This window comes from Cololabis saira, chromosome 10, assembly GCF_033807715.1.
Source record: "Cololabis saira isolate AMF1-May2022 chromosome 10, fColSai1.1, whole genome shotgun sequence".
Taxonomy (NCBI): Eukaryota; Metazoa; Chordata; class Actinopteri; order Beloniformes; family Belonidae; genus Cololabis; species Cololabis saira.
In genome coordinates, this window is record NC_084596.1 from 1,551,767 (window position 1) to 1,566,837 (window position 15,071).

The 15,071-nt window shown below is 44.7% G+C and overlaps 1 protein-coding gene across 1 annotated transcript in view; it reads left to right on the forward strand.

Moving 5' to 3' along the window:
- Window positions 1-1,575: 1,575 nt before the first annotated feature.
- Window positions 1,576-15,071, forward strand: part of LOC133451774 (E3 ubiquitin-protein ligase RNF31-like) — a 39,190-nt gene continuing 25,694 nt past the window's right edge. The window contains exons 1-7 of the mRNA XM_061730917.1: window positions 1,576-1,782; window positions 3,705-3,735; window positions 3,811-3,978; window positions 10,768-10,914; window positions 11,732-11,887; window positions 12,065-12,121; window positions 13,568-13,790. Of these exons, the coding sequence (XP_061586901.1) occupies window positions 3,706-3,735; window positions 3,811-3,978; window positions 10,768-10,914; window positions 11,732-11,887; window positions 12,065-12,121; window positions 13,568-13,790 (781 nt within the window). The 5' untranslated portion in view covers window positions 1,576-1,782; window position 3,705. The remainder of the gene's footprint in view (window positions 1,783-3,704; window positions 3,736-3,810; window positions 3,979-10,767; window positions 10,915-11,731; window positions 11,888-12,064; window positions 12,122-13,567; window positions 13,791-15,071) is intronic.

Consider the following 15,071-nt stretch of genomic DNA (forward strand, 5'->3'; position numbering starts at 1 on the left):
CTGATTGGTCGGGGGGCGGGCCCGTCATCACCCTCCGCGCCTCTGATTGGCCGGGGGGCGGGGCCGTCAGACGTTTGAATCAGGAAGCGGGAGTCAGAGCGAGGCGACCCGCGGCTCGCAGCGATTTTATTATAAAGCACAAACGTCTGTTTGGTGATCCAACTCTGAGGTGCAGATGTTCATAAACCTGGGGCTGACGAGAGAATTAAAAAAGGGATGTAGACGGGCTGTTTTACTCTCAGCCGCTCGCGGCTCCAGCTGATTTCTCATCAGCGCCGACATGAACAAAGGTGTTGTGCAATCGAGTACGTCACAGCCGCTTCACCCAAACCTGCCCACTTCTCCCCTGGGGGGGGGGAAACACACGGGGACAAACGGGAAGAGCCGCGACGAGCCGCGCGGAGCCGGGCCGGGCTAAGGCGGTACTAATGCAAAAGCGCCATTAGACCAGACGATTGTTTTTTGTTTTTTTCAGATCCAGGCACTTGCGCCGTCTCTGCGCCGAGTCTGCGCCCAACCCGGCGGCGTGCGCCCTGTTGCGCTCCGCCGACCTCGGCGGCAGACCCTGCGCTCTTGCGCGTACACAATGCATGGGAAAGCCGGTGTCGGTGCTTTTTTTTCCCACCTGCTTTTTTTTCCCGGCTCCCCGTACGTGATGACGTTCGTCTTGTGAAAACTGATGATTAATAAATGTAATAAAGCAAATCGATAATTTAAAATGTCTATTAAGATCAAAATATTTAACTGCTTACTGCTATGCAGCAAGCAAACGATTGTTTACCCTATACTGTATATAGTAGGCTATTATTGTTTCAGCTCACTGATGAATCTCCAATTGTCTAATGAAAATAGTCCCTAATAAATATTTTAACTCTAATATTTTTTTAGCCTATGTCAGTAAGATCACTGATAATTCTGATAATTCCTTGTATATGTTTCTTCTCCCTTTTACCTCCACTATGATCTGCTGCTTCTGACTAAAATACCATCGCGGGGAAAAAATGCACACTTCCGGGGAAAATATTGCAGCCCGATACAATCTGGTACCCACACCGGCAGCAGCTACCGCTGTGCGCCCTCAGTGCCTCCAATCAGTGATAGTTGACATGGGGGCTCGCCTGCTCGGCCCTCTCCGTGGGCGGTCGGGCCCCGAAGCACCCACGGTTCCGGCGCCTATGGCTTTTGGAAAAACATTTGGGGCTTGAGCCCAAGTAGCCACCCCTAGATCCGCCTCTGTTCCTCCTACTCCTTTTCGGGCATGAAGGTTTATTTCCCTTTGATTTTGTTTAATGACTGTTTATTTCTTTTCTTTTCTGATGTTTTGGGTAATTGTTTTTCTTTTTTATTTAATATGCTCGAAATAAAGATTTCAATCAATTCAATCAATCAATCAACATCCATCTATCTCTGTTTGTTCCCGTTGTCGCCACTAACCTCGCGAGAACTGCCATCCAGACTACAGCAGGGGGAGGGCAGTTCTCGCGAGACTAGTAACAATTCAGTTTTGCTGATTAAAAATTATTATATTATAAATGGGAAATTCACGGGGAAAATACTAATACGGGAGGACGGCGGGAAGGAAGGGGTAAAATACGGTGTTTTCCCGGATAAAACGGGAGATTTGACGGTTTCTGCAGCGTCCATGTTCTGCAGCAGTTTGCGGTTCTGCGGATCCTGACGAGATTCTAGGAGGTTCCTGTCGGGTTTTCTGGTTAAAAGCGTCCGAACCCGCAACCCGACACCCGCAAATCTTCAGCCGAACCGAGTCAGCACCAGAGACGAGTAAGAAACAGCCCCTTTGTGTCGGATCCGAAGCTTTCTGACATCTGAAAATAATGTTTTCTTGGAAAATTCAACATTTCTTCAATGGATTTCAACCCACGTGAACCGGGCTGCAGATCTGAGCGTGAATACTAAAGAAATACTAGAAAACACAGATAGGAAACCTTTTATTAATTGCATTAGAGGGAATCCTCTGTGTTGTATGTTTATTTTTTAAAGATAAGTTGAATTGTATTGATTGATGTTGATATCATGTCATATTGATTATTGATATCAATAAACCCCAGATATTAGTTCATGGTCCCCCAAGAAGCAAATATTATCTTTTTAATACATTTGAAAGGTTTTTTCTTTCTTTTTGAGAGATAATTTGTACTAAATGTTTATTTTTTTGTAGAAGTATTGTCATTAAAGACGTCTATAATGTAATTTTGAATAGTCAAAACTCTAATTGAAGATATCTGTAATTACATTTTGACTAATGGAAGACTAATGGAAATTTGAGATCATTCTAATTAAAATTCATTTCAAGATATCTATAACCTGATTATAGATATCTACAATTAAATTATGACTGTCTGTAATTCCAGTTTGAGATATCAAATTTGTCAAAACTCTAATTCAAGATATTCTTGTTTTTATATTATTATTATTTTAATTATGATTATTTTATTATTATTTTTATTTGTATTATTTGTATTTTTGTGTTATTATTATTATTATTGTTATTATTATTATTATTATTATTATTATTATTATTATTATTATTCATTTTATTTGTATTTGTAATATTATTTATATTTGTATTATTAATTGTATTATTACCTTATTTTTATTTGTACAAGTGTTATTGATATAATATTGATTGATGTTGATATCATGTCATATATTGATTATTGATATCAATAAAGCCCAGTTAGTTTGTCCTACCTTAAGAAGCAAAGATTACCTTTTTTAATACATTTGAAAGGTTTTTCTTTAATTTTGAGTGATTCATTTGTACTAAATCTTTATTTTTTGTAGAATAATTTGGCTTGAGTTTGGAAACACGTGTTTGAAGGGTTGAAACTAATGAAAAAATACAAAATCCATCCAGATATTCCACCTGAAGGAAGATGAGCCGAGACTCTGAAATCATGCTGTTTATTATTATTATTATTATTATTATTATTATTATTATTATTATTATTATTGTGCGAAGGCCCTATTGTATCTGTAGGAATTGTTCTCATTCTCGTTTTAATTTTTTCTCATTTTTCTTCTGACGGAAGGAGGGTCTTTTTTCCCCCTAAACGTGCCCCAAAAGTCACCAAATTTTGCACCAAGCCAGGCCTGGTGATAAATGTGATATTTCATGGTTTACATTAATGGGCGTGGCCTAACGGCTCAACAGCGCCCCCTAGAAAACTTTGTTCCTCAAGTCCCACAATACGGTTTGACGTACATGCACGAAAATCACTACACACCTGTATCATGTCACAACTTAAAGAAAAGTCTCTTGGTGTCATGGCCCAAACCCAACAGGAAGTCGGTCATTTTGAACATTCTGAATGAATCGCGTAATTTTGTCACAATTTATGCCATTCCTTCGGCCGTTAATACGGCCCGAACCGTAACGTGCACCCAGGTGTGTTATACATCAAAATGTGCGTCTCCATCCTGGGACAACGTGCATTACTTTTCTCAGTCAAAAGTGTTACCGTCGCGACGCTAGACGCCAAAAACTGTGCCCCCCCTTCATCTGATTGGTCCATATCTGATAGTTCCTACTTTCTGCCATAACTTTTGAATGGTTTGACGTAAAGAGTCATGGGTGGTGTCATCGGACTTAGTTTAGAGTCCTTGACTTTTATTGGTGAAAATTGCACGCGCGAGCGCCCGTTCATCGCTGCGTGCAACTTTAATTATTATTATTATTGCAGGATGGCGTCCCTGTCGGAGCAGCTGCAGCAGGTCCGTCACCGGTATCTTTATTAATATTATAATTATTGTTGCAGGATGGCGTCCCTGTCGGAGCAGCTCCAGCAGGTCCGGCACCGGGCCGAGGTGTGCCTGTACTCGGGGGGCCGCGTGGTGGAGGTCCGGGCCGGCGTGGCGGCCCTGGCCGGCCTGCCGCTGCCGCCCGGCAACAAGTACCGGCACATCGCCGCCGAGGCCATGGCCGTGGAGAACAGTCGGGGCGGGAACAGGAAGGAGGTGAGGTCTCGGACATGTAGCTGCCCATACAGAATTACAATCAGTACTGGAGTTGAGGGGGGATGAGGGAGGATGTCATCCCTCCTGAAATAAAAATGGTCCAAATCATCCCCCCCTGAAATAAAAACGGTCCAAATCATCCCCCCTGAAATAAAAACGGTCCAAATCATCCCCCCTGAAATAAAAACGGTCCAAATCATCCCCCCTATAAAACTGCCATCCCTCCTTTCCATCCCTTATGTCATTTCATCAATGAATGTGGTTTTACTGCTATTTCAATATTTAGAGTCATCACCAGAAAAATAACACCAGAAAAATTACTTATTTGACAATTTTCACCTGTTTCAAGTAAATTTTCACTTGAAATAAGTAGAAAAATCTGCCAGTGGGACAAGATTTATCTTCTCATTACAAGCAAAAAACTCTTGTTCCACTGGCAGATTTTTCTACTTATTTTAAGTGAAAATCTACTTGAAACAGGTGAAAATTGTTGTTTTTTCCAGTGATGAGTCTTGTCTTAAGTGTAGAAATTAGATTTTTGAGTAAAACTCAACTTATCATCATAACCATATCAGACATGACACAATCCACGACTCTATGTCAAACCATTCAAAAGTTATGGTAGAAAATAGGAACTATGAAATATCGACCAACCAGAAGAAGGGGCGTGGCTAATTTGCACCAATTATGTTCAAGGACTCAAAACCGAGTCCGATGACACCACCCACGACTCTTTATGTCAAACCATTCAAAAGTTATAGCAGAAAATAGGAACTATCCAATATGGACCAATCAGATGAAGGGTGGGTGCGCTTTTTGGCGTCTAGCGTCGCCACGGTAACGCTTTTGACTGTGAAAAGTAATAATGCGTTGTCGCAGGATAGAGACGCACATTTTGATGTATAACACACCTGGGTGCACGTTACGGTTCGGGCCGTATTAATGACCGAAGAAATGGCATAAATTGCGCCAAAATTACACGTTTAATTCAAAATGGCCGACTTCCTGTTGGGTTTGGGCCATGGCTCCAAGAGACTTTTCTTTAAGTTGTGCCATGATACAGGTGTGTACCGATTTTCGTGCATGTACGTCAAACCGTATTGTGGGGCTTGAGGCACAAAGTTTTCTAGGGGGCGCTGTTGAGCCGTTAGGCCACGCCCATTAATGTAAACCATTAAATATCACATTTTTCACCAGGCCTGGCTTGGTACAGAATTTGGTGACTTTTGGAGCACGTTTAGGAGAAAAAAAGACCCTAATTTCATCGGAAGAAAAACGAGAAAAACAACATCTCCTACAGATACAATAGGGCCTTCGCACTGTAAATGCTCGGGCCCTAAATATATGGATAAATTAAGTTATAATAACAAGTTAAAATACAAGATTGATTCACCAGTGATCGTATTCTACTCAAAATACCGATTGACCTCATAGTTCTTTTACAGACCAGTTCAGTACGGCACTTCCATGTTACTTTTTCATCAACTATGACACCTAAGAATTTAATAGAAGAAACTTGAGTTAATTCAACATTGTCTATGAATATTTTGGCCTCTTCCTTAATGTATCTTTTATTTTTATTACAAAATATCATTACATTTGATTTGGATGTATTGAGAGAGAGTTTATCTGAAATCATTTATAAATTGATGATAGCTCTTCATTCACTTTGAGGATCAGCGTGGTAAAGTTTTCATGTGAAGCAACGAGACGTGTCATCAGCAAATAAAAGAGGCCGTACATTAGGAGAGACCGTTGGCAAATCATTCATATAAATCAAAAACAGGAGCGGCCCGAGAATGGAACCTTGGGGTACGCCACAATGTAGCTTAGCTCTCCTTGAGTTGTACATTTTTAAAGAAACACATTGTTCCCTATCCTTCAAATAATCAGTTAGCCATTTGAGAGCAATATCATGGAACGCATATTTCTGTAATTTAGTGACAAGAATATTATAATCGACGGTGTCAAAAGCTTTCCACAAGTCTAAAAAAATTCCAAGGGACATGTTCTTATTAGTGCCACGGGGCATCTATTGTTATCCTGCGTGTTTATTTTTTATTTTTTCATTTTCCGGACAGATTTCGGTTCGCTACTCCTCCTACAGATTTCAGAGGACCCAGGCGCATCATTTATCAAAACGTGCGGCTCCATCGGGGATAGTGTGCTATGACTTTTGGTGTTGAAATTCCGATTTTTCCCAAAATTATTCCCAAAAAAACGGCCAAAAAACCCCATTCAAAGTGGATGGGAGGAGGTAAAAAGAAAACCAAAGATTCACCTTTTTTCTGAGTCCCCTAGCTTTCTCATACTTGCACGTAGAAATGTCATTCAAACTTCAAAACGGAGGAAAACTTCTCTTCTCTACAAAACACCAACGTTTTTTTCTTAAGATGTAAACCTTTCAAGATATCAGCACACAAGCGAGGACTGGAAATCACTTTTTCGTCAAACCTAGAGTGCGGATGTCGGTTGGTAGAGTGTGAGAAGCAGTAAAAAATAACCAAAATTGTTATTTGTAACTCGAGCTCACGGCCGAACCGTAAATAGGAGACAAATAATTTTTGGTCAGAATGTAGACATAGGTGTTGGGATTCATAAAATGTGACTTTGACAGGCGGGGTATGCACAAAATTTAAACGGGGGGGCTAGAGCGGCGCCAATACCTGTCTCAGTCTCCATTCACTGTAATGTAATTAAAAGTTTTCTTCTAAAGAATCTCACTCTGTTTTCGCACTGGGCTTACTCACTCATTTTACGGAATATCTGAATAAAATTAAGATTGTCAGAATCTGACGGGTTCTGTGTGTCTCACGATGTTTTAGTTTTTCTGCTAAGAGCTACGGTTTGATCACAAATCGGAGTGATTTGAGACCTTGTCAGAAGCCAAAATCTGGGTTTTTCTCACAGCCAAACCGGAAGGTTCTGAGGTCGAGGTGCTTGTTGCCGTGGCAACCAGCAGTCAGCTGCTGACTCATTCAGCCAGAACTGGTCACATGACTCAGTCAATAAAGCCTTCATATACTTTAACCTGTAAAATGGAGATGCCTCAAAGAATTCTGGGAAATCTGACCCCTGACCTTTATAAATACCCCCCCCCCCCCACACACACACACACACACACACACACACACACACACACACACACACACACACACACACACACACACATACAGTAAATACACCCCAGTAAACGCTATAACTTTTCAATGGTTTGACATAGAGAGTCGTGGGTGGTGTCATCGGACTTAGTTTTGAGTCCTTCACCTTTATTGCTGAAAAATCCAGCAATGTACACAAATGGGCAGCAGCCCCCCGTGGCACTCTCCAAATTTCTGCGAGGAAATGTTCTAGTTGTCTAATGCTGTAGAAATGTTATGAACAAACTACGAGACATTTCTGTTGCGTGATGTTTGTAAATTTGTTGCAGAAAAAGCTAGAAATGAGACTAAAAGGAGACGTATATCTGTTGTGTGAGTTAAACTATGGAATGACGTTAACCTAGATTTACCAATGTGCAGCTCATTTTCGGTTTACAAAAAAAAGATTTGTAGAGCAATCTTTGAAAGCTACAATGCTAATGTTTTTTTTTGTTTGTTGCTGTTCTTCTCTGATATTTATAAAAAAAAAAGTCTTTACTACTACATATGTTAGCTGCAGAGATGTGGGTTCATGTTCCACGTTCAGAGCTCCTTTCTGGATCCGTGTAGTTTGGACCGGAACAGTCTAGAAATCCTTCTCCAGCATCTCAGAGGTTTGAGGGTTTTTGTGTTACATGATTCCTGTGTGTTAGCGCGTGTGTTAGCGCCCCCCGGTGGAGCGGCTGCTGAGCTGCGGGTGTTTCCACCAGGACTAGCGTCGTCCCAATTGATCGATCGGGCCGATCACGTCATTTTCAAAACATCGGCATCGGCCAAAAAAGTATCGGGACATACCTAGTTATTAATGTTTTTAATATATATAACAAAAATATAAATATATAACAAATAAACAAATATAACAAATATAACTTCAGTTGCCTATTTGAAGTTTGGAATTATATCGGCCAATAACAAACAAATAAACTATGCTTTAGAATTGTTATTACATAATGCACCATGTTATTACATTTTCTAGAGAGCTGTCGTACGCCTTCAGCCAGTCAGATGATGGAGTATACCTCCACACCAGAAGCGATGGAAATCTCTTCAATCTCGCACGTCTCAGAGCGAAGACCAAAGTGCGAAATGTACTGATCCGAGAGTTGCTTTTCGCAGATGACGCTGCTCTGGCGGCACACAACGAGGAGGCTTTACAGCGCCTCATTAGGCAATTCTCATGTGCCTGCGGAGAGTTTGGTCTTACAATCAGCCTGAAAAAGACCAACATCGTGGGCCAAGTCGTCTGCAGCACCCCCCGCATCTCCATCGGTGACTACACCCTCCCCTACCTCGGCTCTACCATCTCCAACAACCTCTCCCTGGATGCTGAGCTGAACACGAGGATCGGCAGGGCAGCAACATCAATAGCCCGCCTGGCAAAGAGAGTCTGGGACAACCCCATGCTGACCATCAACACAAAGATGAAGGTGTACCAAGCCTGTGTGCTCAGCACACTGCTGTATGCTAGTATGCTAGTATCGCTGTATGCTAGTGAAGCATGGACCCTCTACTCCCATCAAGAACGCAGACTCAACTCCTTCCATTTACGCTGTCTTAGAAGTAGTGATGCACCGATTGTTCGGTAACCGAAATTGTTCGGCCGAAAATGGCAAAAAAACACTTTCGGTGTTCGGTGGAATAAGTGGGAAAAAAACCGAACAATTAATAACGGCGTTGTAATATAAGGAAATAGACTGGCCGCTCCGTAACTGTTGCACCACATAAATCGTTGGCCAACCAAAAACTAACCACATAAGAATGTTACCTAACATTCACCAGCAGGTGGAACCAAAACAACATAAATCAATCTATTCCAGGTTTAGATGAGGAAATCAAACGTTAGAGCGTGGAGTGAAGTGGTGCAAACATGTCAGCAGTGTGGAAGTATTTTAGAGTGGCAAAGAATAATACAAGAATGGCTGTTTGACATGAATGTTCTGCTCAAATATCTAGAGGGGAAACATCTGCAAAGTCTTTCAGCTACAAGTTTGATTTATCATTTGAAATGATAAAAAACCCTGAGCGCTTTAATGCATTTTTATTGTTTTAAGGCCTATGTTACAATGTTCAGTCAGTTAAGCCTAACGTAAGCTCAAAGATGGCCAAAAAATGTATTTTGCTAATTTATTTATTTTAAGTTATTGTTCTTTGCTGGTATAATGTCTGCTGGAATATTTAAGAAATGCTGGGAAATTAAAAAATGTTCAGTTTTTTATGTTCAACAAATGTTTTCTACCTTGTAATTTTGTAAAAGATATTTTTCTTTTAAAAGCCTAAATCAAATGTATTTGATTTCTGCAATGGTGAAAAAATTGGCAAAATAAATGAAAAACTGCTGAAGAACCATGTTCGATATTGTTCAGTATTCGGCCAAGTGTTTATTATTATTTTCGGTTTCGGTTTTGGCCACAAATTTTCATTTCGGTGCATCACTACTTAGAAGGATTCTTGGCATCACCTGGCAGGACCGTTTCTCCAACAAGAACGTTCTGGCTCAGGCAGGAACACCAAGCATGTTTGCCCTGCTCAGTCAAAGGCGCCTACGCTGGCTTGGCCATGTCAGTCGCATGCAAGATGGAAGAACTCCAAAAGACATGCTTTATGGGGAGCTTGCCACTGGCTCCAGACCGAGAGGAAGGCCTCATCTCCGCTACAAGGATGTCTGCAAACGAGACATGAAGGCAGGCAACATCGACCCAGCAGGCTGGGAAGCTGTAGCTGTGGACGGCAGCAAATGGAGGCTCGCCATCAAACAAGGCATTCAGAGGAGTGAGAAGAGGAGAGAAGACCTCTGGGAGGAGAGGAAAGAGCGAAGGCAACAGAAGCATCATCAGCCCCCACAGAGGCAGGAACACCTTACATCTGTGGAAACTGCAGCAGAGACTGTCACTCAAGAATCGGACTGTTCAGCCACAGCAGGGCCTGTATCCCACCGTCAGACATCATCATAACCATCATCATCAACCATCAACCATCATAATCCCTGGCGCATACCCCATTGTCTTGCGAGACAGAAGGAAGCCAATGGAATGTGGCAAAATGTATTACAAAATGCGTTGGGGTAATTTATTCCAAAATGCACGTTTATTCCAACATGCGTCTCCACCCTCTTCTCCCCAGACTCTGGCCTCTGTTAGCTGCTCCTCTAACCCCTGCTGATGTCGTTCCCCAGACTCTGGCCTCTGTTAGCTGCTCCTCTAACCCTCTGCTGATGTCGTTCCCCAGACTCTGGCCTCTGTTAGCTGCTCCTCTAACCCTCTGCTGATGTCGTTCCCCAGACTCTGGCCTCTGTTAGCTGCTCCTCTAACCCTCTGCTGATGTCGTTCCCCAGACTCTGGCCTCTGTTAGCTGCTCCTCTAACCCCCTGCTGATGTCGTTCCCCAGACTCTGGCCTCTGTTAGCTGCTCCTCTAACCCCCTGCTGATGTCGTTCCCCAGACTCTGGCCTCTGTTAGCTGCTCCTCTAACCCTCTGCTGATGTCGTTCCCCAGACTCTGGCCTCTGTTAGCTGCTCCTCTAACCCCCTGCTGATGTCGTTCCCCAGACTCTGGCCTCTGTTAGCTGCTCCTCTAACCCTCTGCTGATGTCGTTCCCCAGACTCTGGCCTCTGTTAGCTGCTCCTCTAACCCCCTGCTGATGTCGTTCCCCAGACTCTGGCCTCCCTGCAGCGTTTCTCCACCGCCCTGAACATCCTGGAGAAGTACGGCTGCAACCTCACCAACCCCAACCGGCCCAAGTTCTGGAGGACCGTCAAGCACAACAACCCGGTGTTCAAGGCCACGGTTGACGCCATGCAGGTACGTTCTCTTGGTTACTCTGATTACTCTGGTTCTCTACGGTTACTCTGATTACTCTGGTTCTCTACGGTTACTCTGGTTCTCTACGGTTACTCTGATTACTCTGGTTCTATAGTTACTCTGGTTCTCTAGTTACTCTGATTACTCTGGTTCTCTACGGTTACTCTGATTACTCTGGTTCTCTACGGTTACTCTGATTACTCTGGTTCTCTACGGTTACTCTGGTTCTCTACGGTTACTCTGATTACTCTGGTTCTCTACGGTTACTCTGGTTCTCTACGGTTACTCTGATTACTCTGGTTCTCTACGGTTACTCTGGTTCTCTACGGTTACTCTGATTACTCTGGTTCTATAGTTACTCTGGTTCTATAGTTACTCTGGTTCTATAGTTACTCTGGTTCTATAGTTACTCTGGTTCTCTACGGTTACTCTGGTTCTATAGTTACTCTGGTTCTATAGTTACTCTGGTTCTATAGTTACTCTGGTTCTATAGTTACTCTGGTTCTATAGTTACTCTGGTTCTATAGTTACTCTGGTTCTCTATAGTTACTCTGGTTCTCTACGGTTACTCTGGTTCTCTATAGTTACTCTGGTTCTATAGTTACTCTGGTTCTATAGTTACTCTGGTTCTCTAGTTACTCTGATTACTCTGGTTCTGTCCCGGCAGGGCGGCCGGGCGGTTCTGTGTCTCTACGGCTACTCTGATTACTCTGATTACTCTGATTACTCTGGTTCTGTCCAGGGCGGCCGGGCGGTTCTGTGTCTCTACGGCTACTCTGATTACTCTAGTTACTCTGATTACTCTGGTTCTGTCCAGGGCGGCCGGGCGGTTCTGTGTCTCTACGGCTACTCGGACCAGCAGCCGGACGGGCTCAGCTTCCCCGAGGAGGTGACGGACCCGGACGTGGGGAAGGTTGCCGCGGTAACGCTGGAGGTGATGAGCCTGAGGATGGAGCTGGAGATGCTGATCAAGGTAGGACCCGTCTCCGGGACCAGAACCAGAACCAGAACCTTCACCCGGAACGGTTCTAGGCTGGTTCCGGTTCTTTTCTCAACGTTTTTACTTTTTTCTCGACGTGCAATATTTTACCACGACTCTAACTGGAACCTTTTGCTTTTCCTGAAGTTTTAACTTCTCTTTTGGTTCCAGGAAACTCACCCTCACCCCGAGTTCTACGAGAGGATCATTCCAGCTCTGAGACACAAGGTGGGTCCAGATCCAGACCCGGTCCAGACCTGCAGGTCCGGATCCAGACCTGGTCCAGACCTGCAGGTCCAGATCCAGACCTGGTCCATACCTGCAGGTCCAGATCCAGACCTGGTCCAGACCTGCAGGTCCAGATCCAGACCTGGTCCAGACCTGCAGGTCCGGATCCAGACCTGCAGGTCCAGATCCAGACCTGGTCCAGACCTGCAGGTCCGGATCCAGACCTGGTCCATACCTGCAGGTCCAGATCCAGACCTGGTCCATACCTGCAGGTCCAGATCCAGACCTGGTCCAGACCGGCAGGTCCAGATCCAGACCTGCAGGTCCAGATCCAGACCTGGTCCATACCTGCAGGTCCAGATCCAGACCTGGTCCAGACCGGCAGGTCCAGATCCAGACCTGCAGGTCCAGGTCCAGACCTGGTCCAGACCTGCAGGTCCAGATCCAGACCTGGTCCAGACCTGCAGGTCCAGATCCACATGGGACTAAATAAATCATTGGACATGGAAACCTAAAACTCCTTGTTTGTGTTTGTTTGTAAATTATTTAATTTTATTAGTTATTTTTCTTCCGACGAAAGGAGGGTCTTTTCCCCCTAAACGTGCCCCAAAAGTCACCAAATTTATCACCAAGCCAGTCCTGGTGATAAATGTGATATTTAATGGTTTGCATTAATGGGCGTGGCCTAATGGCTCAACAGCGCCCCCTAGAAAACTTTGCGCCTCAAGCCCCACAATACGGTTTGACGTACATGCACGAAAATCACTACACACCTGTATCATGTACAACTTAAAGAAAAGTCTCTTGGAGCCATGGCCGAAACCCAACAGGAAGTTTGAATTAATCGTGTCATTTTGGCGCAATATATGCCATTCCTTCGGCCGCTAATACAGCCCGAACCGTAACGTGCACCCAGGTGTGTTATACATCAAAATGTGCGTCTCCATCCTGCGACGACGCGCATTTTTTCTCTTTCAAAAGCGTTACCGTGGCGACGCTAGATCCCAAAAAGCGCATCCCACCTTCATCTGATTGGTCCATATTTGATAGTTCCGACTTTCTGCCATAACTTTTGAATGGTTTGACATAAAGAGTCATGGTGGAGTCATCGGACTCAGTTTTGAGTCCTTGACCATAATTGGTGAAAGTTGCACTCGTGAAGGCCCGTTCATCGCTGTGTGCAGCTTTAATTATTATTATTATGATTATTATTAGGGCCCGTTCATCTCTGTGTGCAGCTTTAATTATTATTATTATGATTATTATTAGGGCCCGTTCATCTCTGTGTGCAGCTTTAATTATTATTATTATGATTATTATTAGGGCCCGTTCATCTCTGTGTGCAGCTTTAATTATTATTATTATGATTATTATTAGGGCCCGTTCATCGCTGTGTGCAGCTTTAACTACTAGTTGAGTCTTTATCTCCGTCTCTCTCTGCTCCAGGACGTTGGTTTAAACACCGACGCTGAGGTCTGCAGCCCCGTCTGCAGCTCCGTCTCCTCGTCAGCTCCGGCTGACGGTCAGAGCCGCTCTCTGGGCCACGCCCCTCTCCGCGGAGGCCACGCCCCCTCCAGGGAGGGAGGCCACGCCCACTCCCTCCTCTCCACCAATCAGCAGAGACTCAAGTCTGACGGGTTTGCTACGACCGCCTCCAGGAAGCATCCGGGTGAGGAGTCTGGTTACCGTAGCAACCATCCGGTCCAGGTTACCGTAGCAACCGGGGAGTCCAGGTTACCGTAGCAACCAGGGAGTCCAGGTTACCGTAGCAGCCGGGGAGTCCAGGTTACCGTAGCAACCGGGGAGTCCAGGTTACCGTAGCAACCGGGGAGTCCAGGTTAACGTAGCAACCGGGGAGTCCAGGTTACCGTAGCAACCATCCGGTCCAGGTTACCGTAGCAACCAGGGAGTCCAGGTTACCGTAGCAACCGGGGAGTCCAGGTTACCGTAGCAACCGGGGAGTCCAGGTTACCGTAGCAACCGGGGAGTCCAGGTTACCGTAGCAACTATCCTGTCCAAGTTACGGTAGCAACCAGGGAGCCTGATCTGGTCCAGGTTACCGTAGCAACCAGGGAGTCCAGGTTACCGTAGCAACCAGGGAGTCCAGGTTACCGTAGCAACTATCCTGTCCAAGTTACGGTAGCAACCAGGGAGCCTGATCTGGTCCAGGTTACCGTAGCAACCAGGGAGTCCAGGTTACCGTAGCAACCAGGGAGTCCAGGTTACCGTAGCAACTATCCGGTCCAAGTTACGGTAGCAACCAGGGAGCCTGATCTGGTCCAGGTTACCGTAGCAGTGTGGTTATCAGTAGCGATGAGTCCGTGAACTTCGCCCAGAGCTGCTCCTCAGCCAGTGTCCTTGGTGTTATCAGACGGCTCGGTCAGTTCTGAAACAGGTCCACAGATGTTCCTGAGAGGGGAGGGCTAGTGGGGGCAGAGTCACCTAGTTTACATTCCACCAGGGAGATTGTGACCAGAGCGATCAGATTATAGAATCAACAATTATATTGCAAATTATATTGCAAAGAACAGACAGACTCGGAGTGTTGATCGCCTTGCTTGATCCTTCAGCCACGTCCGGCAGCTCTGAAAGAGCCAGAACAGCTGTCGACGACTTACGCGTTTGTCGGTAGACCAGGAATCCCCCTCCTCCGATCAAGAGAAATCCTGCTATCATAAATCCAATTATGAAGCATCTTCAACGTCCTCGACAGACAGAATCACCAAACACAACGGTTTCCAATGTTTCCAGGAATCCATTGTGTATCCAGCAAAAAACATCCCATCGGGGCAGGAGGGCTCCCTTACCCCCTGACTTCTGGTTGTGCTGAGAGACCAGTTAATCAATTCCATGATTGTAGAGTTTGGGAGGAGTGAAAAGGAGAGACTCTGAAGACGAGACAGGACAAAAGCAGTAGCAGGGCAGATAGATAAGGGAGAGGAGCAGAAAA